Genomic DNA, 10990 nt, shown 5'->3' on the forward strand with positions numbered 1-10990 from the left:
GTAACCATGGTGTCCAAAGCAAAAGGAGATGTGAGAACAGAGTCTCCTAACCTCACTCAGCATTGCCTGAATTGGGAGGACCAGGAGAGGGAGAAGCTTCAGGAAAAACCCGCTGGAGGTATTGCAGCCTATCTCTCATCATCTCTCATCATCTCTCATCATCTCTCATCATCATTCATCTGACTCTCAGGGAGGTCAGCAGAGTACAGAGTGGATTCAGGTGGACAATCCATTGATGTCAGTCTGGTGAGCAGCCATTTGGCCAGTGGCACCCTCCTGTGTATTAAGTCTTGCTTATACCGGTTTGAGGGCACCATCCATGGCTTTGGTGTAACTTGACTTAAAGGGGACCTTATCACCCTCCCAATAATTGTTGGACTGGGACACTTTTACAAGTTACCTTTACCCTTGTGGGTTAAAATGCTTTTACTTGAAGTTGGAGAGCTCTACTACAAAGAGTTTAAACTCCTCCACAGAGGCGAAGTCTCTCACTGAAATACTGCTCAGATCTGGAAGACATACACAAAGCATGCCAAGAAAGAATAGACACGAGGTTTGTATCTTGACCTGATTATTCGAGTTCAGATTTAAATCTGATTTTATCAAATAAAACCCAAGTGAGACCACCATCAAGGTCCATGTCCAGCAACTTACTGTTATGGAGTGACCACCATCTTTATGTAGTGTGCCTCCTGGTGGAGACTACAAGCACCTGTAGCACATTGCTCGGGCATTGGTCCCCCGTTGTCCCTACCGGGAAGCCAATTCAGAGCAATGATGTGCAGCCAATACTAGAGGGAGTGCATGTAGACAGGAAGAGGTCGGAAGAGGCTCAAGGAGATGAGAAACTCTGAGAAGGGAAACATTATTTTATGGAAAAACAAAGTAATTGTTTAAGTTGCACATTGCTTTAGTACGGTAAAATGTCATTCCTTTGGAGATTACATTTCACAATACAATCCCATTCAGGGCCAGAGAGAAGGAATTGAGACCAGTCCTGCTTTACCTGCAGCTACACATACAACTAATCTGAATATTTGCAAACCAGGTAATGATGTATCTATACAAATCTGTGGTTGACATTCGCTCTCTGAGTCTCCAGAATGACACCTGGTTCAGGCTTTTCTCTGACAGTTACCGTTATGTGTTGGAGACGGATGCAAATCTTTGTGGTTTCTATCCCTCTGTTCATTGAGTGGAGGATAGAAGCAGAATTATGAGCCACAATCCACCCCTCATAACAACATCCTACAACCCTCTGTGATATTTTACAAAAGAAAGTATGTTTTATTGCGCTCACAAGGGGTGCTACTCTCTATTGTGGCTGCTAGTAAAAGCAAATAGTCAGGCGGGGGTCAGACAAGGCACTAGTACTTTAAAAAGCTGTAAGCTGGAGCAGCCTTGGGGGGGGGGGGGGGTGGAATAAATAAGGTTCAGGTGCCTGGAAGCTGAGAGTATTGGGCTGACCTCGGTTTTGAGGAGGGAGGGGGGAGGGGGAATCCGGGTGTGAACAATCCACTGTTCTGTAGGTAGAGGGGGAGGGTGAGGGTGGGCGGCACTCCAGGCTGCTCTCCGGGTGAGCGAAGCAGCTCAATGTTAACCATAAAAGAAGAGGGGGAAAAAAGCGTGCAGTTTAAAAGAAGTTTTATTAAAACAACAGGTTATGGTGACTCGGTACTGGACTCACTTCTGTGCAGTCACTGTGGTGCCCTCCGTGATATGGTCAGGTTGCTCGGTGCCTGCTCTGGGTCCTGGTGCGGTCCAATCATCCGGGAGAAGTCCGGGGTCTCTCAGGCGACTTCCGGGTCGGATCGGCATAGGAGCTGTAGAGCGCTGTGGAGGCTTCGTCCGGTTGCGTCTGATGTCACGGGAAGTCTGGGCTTAGTGGGCGTATCCGGGCATCACTACATGTTTCGGAGCATGCGCAACATGCTGCTGGCGGGCATGTGCACTCCTGCGCATGCTCCGAAACATGTAGTGATGCCCGGATATGCCCACTAAGCCCAGACTTCCTGTGACGTCAGACGCAACCGGACGAAGCCTCCACAGCGCTCTACAGCTCCTATGCCGATCCGACCCGGAAGTCGCCTGAGAGACCCCGGACTTCTCCCGGATGATTGGACCGCACCAGGACCCAGAGCAGGCACCGAGCAACCTGACCATATCACGGAGGGCACCACAGTGACTGCACAGAAGTGAGTCCAGTACCGAGTCACCATAACCTGTTGTTTTAATAAAACTTCTTTTAAACTGCACTCCACTGGCGCTTTTTTCCCCCTCTTCTTCTCTGTGATATTTTATGGTTGGGGAGGTTTTACCTCTTGTTATGCAAAGGATAAGATAGGAGAATATTATATTGAACCCATATTATCGGTGGTCAACCTCATTGGTGTAGCTGGAAATAACAGAGCCCCATAGCAAACATTTTAATGGGCTCCAACAGGAAAAAAAAAACACCATTGTATCTCCATCAGTGCGGGACCCTTTGTGCCAGCCCACCCAATCACTGGTGTCACTTGTAAACATAGAAACCAGCAGAGGCCTTCACTACCCACATCCTCTGCTGTGTTCTCCATTAAAAGAGAAGTATGGGAATTTTTCTTATTTTAGAATCATTTACTTACGGACTCTAAGGCTGAGAACCGAGCGATCAAACACCGCCGATCGCCAGAACTCCCTGAGCAAAGAGCTGGCAACTGTCAGTCACCGCTGTCTACTCTGCCCCGGAGTGTTGGGCTGTGGAGGGAGCCTAAGCATCCAGATCAGGCCCTCAGTGGCTCACTGAGAAGCTGAGCCGGGTGCTTTTCCAAGCATGTGGGTGGATTCTGACCATATGGTCACAATCTTTCCTGAGCCTGGACTGGCTCTGTGACGTCAGATGACAGCAGGCTTCAGCCCACTGTCTGCTGAAAACGGGTCACAAGAGTGCAGAATGAACTGCACTTCTGTGGCTGTACTTCTTCTTTAAATTATCTCATCAGGCAGAGACATAGAGGAATTGAGAAATGAAATACTTCATGTGCCGACTTCTGTGTTTACAAGTGACAGCACCAATCAGATAAACTGTGCCTGCTTCTGTGTTTACAAGTGACAGCACCAATCAGATAAACTGTGCCTGCTTCTGTGTTTACAAGTGATAGCACCAATCAGATAAACTGTGTCGGCTTCTGTGTTTACAAGTGATAGCACCAATCAGATAAACTGTGTCGGCTTCTGAAAATAGAAGAGAGGATTCTGGGATGTGGATCTGATTTTCAAAGAAATAGCCAAACACATCTGGTTTTGAATAGAAAGGAGTAAATGTGACTGGTTACCATTTTACAGAAGGGGAAAAACCGAGCTCACATTTATTGATTTATGTTTAAAATCTCAAAATCATAATATATCATAATATGCATTATTAATGGAAAAAAAAGACACAATTACATTGAATAATATGCATGTTTAATCGTTTGTTTTTTTTTTCATTAAATCACTTCTACAGAGAAACACACAACGAAGATGTTGTTGGAGAGTTCCACCTGTTAAAAGTTTCACCCAGCCACCAATAGACAGTGAGAAGAGAAAACACACACAGCCGGTCCTCCACATCGTAGCTAATAACAATAACTACATACTATATCCAAAAAATAAAAATCACTAACATATGTCTTAAAAATAATAATATTAATATTATTAACAACAACTACAATTAATATCCCCAAAAAAATCACTAAAATATGACCTAATAATAATAATAATAATAATAATATTAACAGCAACTACATACTAAATCCAAACAAATCACTAAAATATGATCTAATAATAATAATAATAGTAATAACAACAACTACATACTATATCCAAAAAAAATCACTAAAATATGACCTAATAATAATAATAATAATAATAATAATAATAATATTAACAACAACTACATACTATATCCAAAAAAAATCACTAAAATATGACCTAATAATAATAATAATAATAATAATAATAATATTAACAACAACTACATACTAAATCCAAACAAATCACTAAAATATGACCTAATAATAATAATAATAATAGTAATAACAACAACTACATACTATATCCAAAAAAAATCACTAAAATATGACCTAATAATGTTAATAATAATATTAATTATTAACAACAACAACTACATACTATATCTAAAAAAACACTAAAATATGACCTAATAATAATAATAATATTAAAAACAGCAACTACATACTATATCCACAAAAATCACTAAAATATGATCCAACACCCGAAAGGTTAAACAGAATGGAAGTTGCAGAGATGAGGGAAGTTTTCCTCTTGAATTTGTCTTCCTTGGAACAGATAGAACTTGAGGTGAACCCAGTGTCCTGAAATTCCGTTTCCTGATATCCAGACAGTAAAATCCAGGGAGATAGATACACCAATCTTTATATTTCTCATTTATTGTTGGACAATCCAAATGTAGGTCTGTCCAGAAATTCCCAATCATCTGGTTAGTCAATAAAGCAAAATTTCCTTTAGGCTCGGTTCACACTACTGCGACTTGAATGCCACGCGACTTACGGTGCGACTTTGCTAGGCTACTTCCTGGCGACTTGATGCTACTTGAGTACTACTTCAATGCAACTTGATGTGACTTTGAAGTGAGGGAGGGGCTACACTGCAGGGAATGCCTGTGTAATATTTCTTTAATGTCGGATCCAAATCACATCGCTATAGATGAGGATCCGAGTTGAAGGCGACTTCCATTAAAGTCTATGGGCACAAGTCATATAGAAGTCTTCCTAAAGTAGTACAGGTACCTTTTCTAAAGTCGGAGCGACTTCAGTAGTCCGACTTCAGTAGTCCGACTTCAGTAGTGCTAATTAAGACTGCTGAGATTTCACGTCATGTGACTTGGGGTCCTACAAGTCAGATCCCAAGTTGCGGCAGTGTGAACTGAGCCTTAGGTATGTCGAATAGGAAATCTGAACCAGAATAAACTCAATGAGCTCCCGTAATAACCCCCTCAAACTCCTTCTGTCTGTGCAGGAGACATCATGAATGATGGCAAAGAGATCAAAACACCTGAAAGGAGATTGGCCTGGGTTTGGAGGTTTGCAGTCAGTCAATGTTTGCCACAACCCCAATCAGTTATGATCATTGGGATCCAAGGGAGGTCCTATTTATTGAGGGATGGGGGGGGGGGGGTTTGAGATGAGATATTTAGATCTTGTATCTATTGAAATATTGTATTTTACTCTCAGGTCCTGCTCTAGAAAGTAAAGTACTTATTTCTCATATTGTTTAGGTAATGTATACAGAAGGAGATGGAATGTCAGCCACATGCTATTCTACTAAAGATTTAAACAATGCCCTGATAAGGTCCCCCTCCATATATTATGCACCCAAACAGGGCTGTGGTGGATGGAAAAATCACATTCAACTGCCTATACATTAGTATCTAATATAAGTCGGTCAAGTTTAGACATGGACAACAACACCCAGAGCCTCCTAACCTAAACTGTGGACCACCTAAGATATAGGCTGTCAAACATTGCTCCATTAACCACAAGACACCATCATATGTCCGGCAAGCTTCATAGGGGGTTTGGCTCATATATAGTCTTTCCTTATGGATAATCACTCCAAAAATCAGATCGCCAACCCATGCATATCAGAAAAATGAACAGAACCGCCTCATGGTGTATTATTAAAGGAGAAGTACAGGGAAAGCTTGTTTTCTTCTCCTATTCTCTTTGTTCTGCATTCTTGCGAACCGTTTTGATGTCACAGAGCCAGTCCAGGCTGTGTAAAGATCGCAACCATATGGTCCAGATCCACCCACATCCTTGGACCGGCAGCCACTCCAGCCCCCTCCACAGCCCAGCACTCTAGTGAGTGCTGGAGGGGCAGAGCAGACAGCAGTGACTGACAGTCACCAGCTCTCTACTCAGGAAGCTCTGAGACCTGAGCGATTGGCCGTGTTTGATTGCTCAGTTCTCAGCCTTAGAGTCAGCGGGAAACAGATGCTGCATCAGATCAATGCCACATCCACCTAGGTAAGTATAATTCAAAATGTAAAAAAAATTCCAATACTTCTCTTTTAAAAGGAACTTTAACCTTTATTAAACAAAGCACCGGAATACTTACAATATACACAATCAATAAGAGCATATCATCAAAGCATGAAAAGTTTCAAATCAGCAAGATGGCTGCGGTCCTCGTGCTTGGTGACGTCACACAATGTATCTCTCCCCTATGCACTTCACCGTCATAAGACGTCATCAGGCCCAGACGAAACACGTAGTGTGGAGCTACGACGTGTGTTGTCACCACGCATTTTGCTGGTTTGAAACTTTTCATGCTTTGATGACCTGCTCTTTTTGATTGTGTATAGTGTATTAGAGTATTCTGGAGTTTTTTAATAAATGTTGAAGTGCCATTTAATATTACAACATGAGGCAGTTCTGTGAGTTTTTCTGATATGTCTGGGATGGCGATCTGATTTTTGAAGTGATTATATAGAGGGAAATACTACATATAAGTCAAAACCCCTATGAAGCTTGTGGTATCTTGTGGTAAATTGAGCGCTGTTTGACTGCTTATGGCTTAGGTGGTTCACAATTTAAGGTAAGGGGCTCTGTGGGCTGTGGAGCAGGTAGAGGAATCCCTCTCCCTTACCTTGTTTCTGTGATGTTATATACACACCTGAGTTCAGGGGATTACTGGGAAGGGGGGCAGGGTGGCAATTGCCCCCTGGGCCGCTTTAATGCCAGGTAAAAAGGCCAAACTCAGGGCTGGATTCATGTAGGGGCCAGACACTGTATACAGCTGCCAGTTGCCGCTACCCAATGTTATATTTGCAGAGCTGCAGCGGAGGGATATGAGTGTGCAGAGTATGCTCCTGCACCTGGCCGGCACAATGCTAACACAGTCACTTTCCTGTCAGGCAGAGTGATCTGCGCCCGACAGGAGCTTCCTAGGCCCCACCTGGCGGGATGTCATGTATTTTTGTTAAACCTCCTTTGTTGCTATGAACATTAACTTATGTTACCAAATTGGATCATGTTTGTCTTGCTTCATAACATCAATATCCATTATAAAACCAGGTGGGCATGGATGGTGAGCTGATTTGATGGTTCAATGGGCCGCTTGACTGAACTTGCCCCCCAGGTCTAAGGTTGCCAGCCCTCCCCTGCCTGAGGTGTCCTCCATGTTCCTACCATCTTGGACTATGTATGGACTCTTGTAGGGACTTTGTTCACATATAAAGGAGCGCTGCATTTTAGCTTACTTATTGATGTTTTTTACCTGCAAATCATGCTAGCTGCTTTTATTATGTGTATTTTTTCCATAACCAAAACGCAGGTGGATCTATCTACATACCCATATTTCCAATATATTTAGGGAAAAAAAATTAGAAATATATTGAATATGGCCAAAATTGTAGCATTTCAAAAATATTTCCAATATATTTGGGAAAAATAAATTAAAAATGTTTTTTTTTAAATATATTTTAAATATATTTTTCTTCCATGTGGGTATGTAAGATGTATGATGTATGACAGCGTGTTCCAGACGCTCTCATTCATCATAAAGATATAAGAAGCAAGGTGAATACAATAGCCAACATCACCACCACAAATAATAATGGCTTTTTCACACATTGATAAAACGGTCAATGACAATCTTTACCCAATTCCCAAAAGTTAAAACATTTTGATATCTAACAGAGTGAAGGGTGAAGAAAAAGAGTTAAGTAGAGGTTCTTCTCAAAGGGAAAATAGAAAGGTGTGGTGAAAGGAAATAATGAAAAAAATAAATAAAAGAGACATTGAATATATCTACATAGGTAGAGACATTGAATATATCTACGTAGGTAGAGACATTGAATATATCTACGTAGGTAGAGACATTGAATATATCTACGTAGGTAGAGACATTGAATATATCTACGTAGGTAGAGACATTGAATATATCTACGTAGGTAGAGACATTGAATATATCTATGTAGGTAGAGACATTGAATATATCTACGTAGGTAGAGACATTGAATATATCTACGTAGGTAGAGACATTGAATATATCTACGTAGGTAGAGACATTGAATATATCTACGTAGGTAGAGACATAGAATGTATCTACATAGGTAGAGACATTGAATATATCTATGTAGGTAGAGACATTGAATATATCTACGTAGGTAGAGACATTTAATATATCTACGTAGGTAGAGACATTGAATATATCTACGTAGGTAGAGACATTGAATATATCTACGTAGGTAGAGACATTGAATATATCTACGTAGGTAGAGACATTGAATATATCTACGTAGGTAAAGACATTGAATATATCTATGTAGGTAGAGACATTGAATATATCTACGTAGGTAGAGACATTGAATATATCTACGTAGGTAGAGACATTGAATATATCTACGTAGGTAGAGACATTGAATATATCTACGTAGGTAGAGACATTGAATATATCTACGTAGGTAGAGACATTGAATATATCTACGTAGGTAGAGACATAGAATGTATCTACGTAGGTAGAGACATTGAATATATCTACGTAGGTAGAGACATTGAATATATCTACGTAGTTAGAGACATAGAATGTATCTACGTAGGTAGAGACATTGAATATATCTACGTAGGTAGAGACATTGAATATATCTACGTAGGTAGAGACATTGAATATATCTACGTAGGTAGAGACATTGAATATATCTACGTAGGTAGAGACATTGAATATATCTACGTAGGTAGAGACATTGAATGTATCTACGTAGGTAGAGACATTGAATATATCTACGTAGGTAGAGACATTGAATATATCTACGTAGTTAGAGACATAGAATGTATCTACGTAGGTAGAGACATTGAATATATCTACGTAGGTAGAGACATTGAATATATCTACGTAGGTAGAGACATTGAATATATCTATGTAGGTAGAGACATTGAATATATCTACGTAGGTAGAGACATTGAATATATCTACGTAGGTAGAGACATTGAATATATCTAAGTAGGTAGAGACATTGAATATATCTATGTAGGTAGAGACATTGAATATATCTAAGTAGGGGGTCTGTTTCTTAACTTAGGGTTCCCCTGGATTGAGATAACGGCTAGAGCAGAAGGGTAGCTGGTAATGATTATGAAAATAAATATTCTTACAATCATTCCTAAGTACGGGGAGAACATGATCATGCTAAAGACAGCCAGATACAGAGCCAAGCAAAGGCAGACCTGAAGGATCATGGTCCTGACTGCTCGGAGGTGACCCTCTAGTTGTGGAGATGAGCTGAACTGAGATGAATTGTGACGGATCTGGTGGACATGACTCAGGAGAGACCTCACACTGAGCCCAATGCAGATGAAGCTCAGAAGAAACGGGAGAAGAGAACCAAAAAACATACTGAGGGGAACGTATTGGAAATCGATTTCAATGGAATGCCGATTTGAAGATGGATCATTGGTTATGTTATGGTAGTGAAAATGTAAGGTCCAAGGAAGTGGAAGAGTTATGAAGATTGATCCAACGAAGGTGACTATGAGAAGCTGTGTGATAGAAGAGGACAATCTTCTCTGTAACTGAAAGAAAATGCGGTGGGAAAACTTGACCAGTTTCAGGCAGTAATAGATGGAAAGCCAAGCCTTGTTCCAGACGCTCTCATATGTAATAAAAATATAGAAAGCAAAGGCGAGCAGATTTTGCCTTTTGTCGTGTGATGAGGAAGACCCAAAAAAGTATATCAGATTATCAACGGTGCAAGAACATTGGTAGACGATCCCAGTGAGAGCCGACAAGAGGGCGATTTTGTCAGACACATTGAAGTCTTTTTTCTTCCTCCATTCCCGGAAATACACAGCGACTATGTAGGAATTCAGAGTCAGTCCTGACACCACGTTAAGGAAAATGGTGACAAGTCTAATTATGTCTGAGACCAGCCACATTCTTGCGTTCTTGTGTCTGTTGTCGGAGAGGTTCGGCTGTTGGGCTGTGCAGATCAGTGTCAATGGATGAAATTAACGATTGACTGGATGATAAATGATTACACTGATCTACTACAGAGAGGGAAGCAATGAGAGACATGCAAATTCCCTTAATTGATATCATGGCTTCCTCTGTTTGTATAGTAAGATAAAAAGGAATATGAGACCATAGAAGCAAATTACAAGAACCCTCTAAACCTAAATATTATTTTTCAATCAGCACACAGAGTTTTTTTTTATATTTTTATTTTTCATTAAATAGCTTTTGAACTTTAGATAACTGTTGAATAAATCTTTCACAGGGTAGTTTGGTAGCCACCACCTGCCTCCACCTAGAAGCCGGTACTCTGTTACTGTACCGGGGTGTAGAAGAGACCCCTATTTATTTCTTCTCCCATGAAGGGAATACAGGTTACAATTAGCATGACAGAACGGCTGCCATTGTCAGGAAGGGCATGCCAGTAAATGTGATGGCTCCTCTGGATGTTCTTCTGTGCACCTCACAGGCTAATGCATGTTCCTCCTCGTGCATGCAGGAATTGGAAATATGCTCATGTGCGTACCCATGCACATATGCATCGGCGTGCTCAAGTGCATTCATGACAGATGTTGGCACCAAAGGGGCTATTTAAACCGTGCCAGTACTCAGGATCAGTGCTGCTTTGTCTTCGGTCTCCAGTGTATCCTGTGTTCCTCTGATCCTGTATCTTGATTCCAGTTGCTGACCCGGCTTGTCCCAACTACTCTCTGATCTCTTTCCTGCGCTGACCTTGGCTTGTCCTCTGATCTCTGCTCCTATCTGTTCCATTGGCTCCTGCTTCACCGATCGGTATCTTGTACCCTGACCATGCCTTTCCCTTTGTCCCTGTTTCTGACCCGCCCTGCCAGTGCATGACCCAATCTGCTAGACTCTACTACCTTGCATGCTGTCACTGGTACCTACCTACTAAACAGCTGTTCCTGCTGATCTACAGTCTGCTATCAGCAATCGCCTCTTCTGCCCGATGTCGTCA

General features: G+C 41.4%; 1 protein-coding gene across 1 annotated transcript; it reads right to left on the minus strand.

Moving 5' to 3' along the window:
- Positions 1-9056: 9056 nt before the first annotated feature.
- On the minus strand, positions 9057-9938 carry LOC309557767 (taste receptor type 2 member 9-like; the record flags this gene model as incomplete). The annotated part of the gene is made up of 1 exon (XM_082260532.1): positions 9057-9938. One exon carries the CDS (start codon positions 9936-9938, stop codon positions 9057-9059), a length of 882 nt encoding a protein of 293 aa, XP_082116658.1.
- Between the last annotated feature and the right edge of the window lie 1052 nt (positions 9939-10990).

The sequence above is a fragment of the Pelophylax lessonae genome, assembly GCF_965119305.1.
Source record: "Pelophylax lessonae genome assembly, chromosome: 6".
Taxonomy (NCBI): Eukaryota; Metazoa; Chordata; class Amphibia; order Anura; family Ranidae; genus Pelophylax; species Pelophylax lessonae.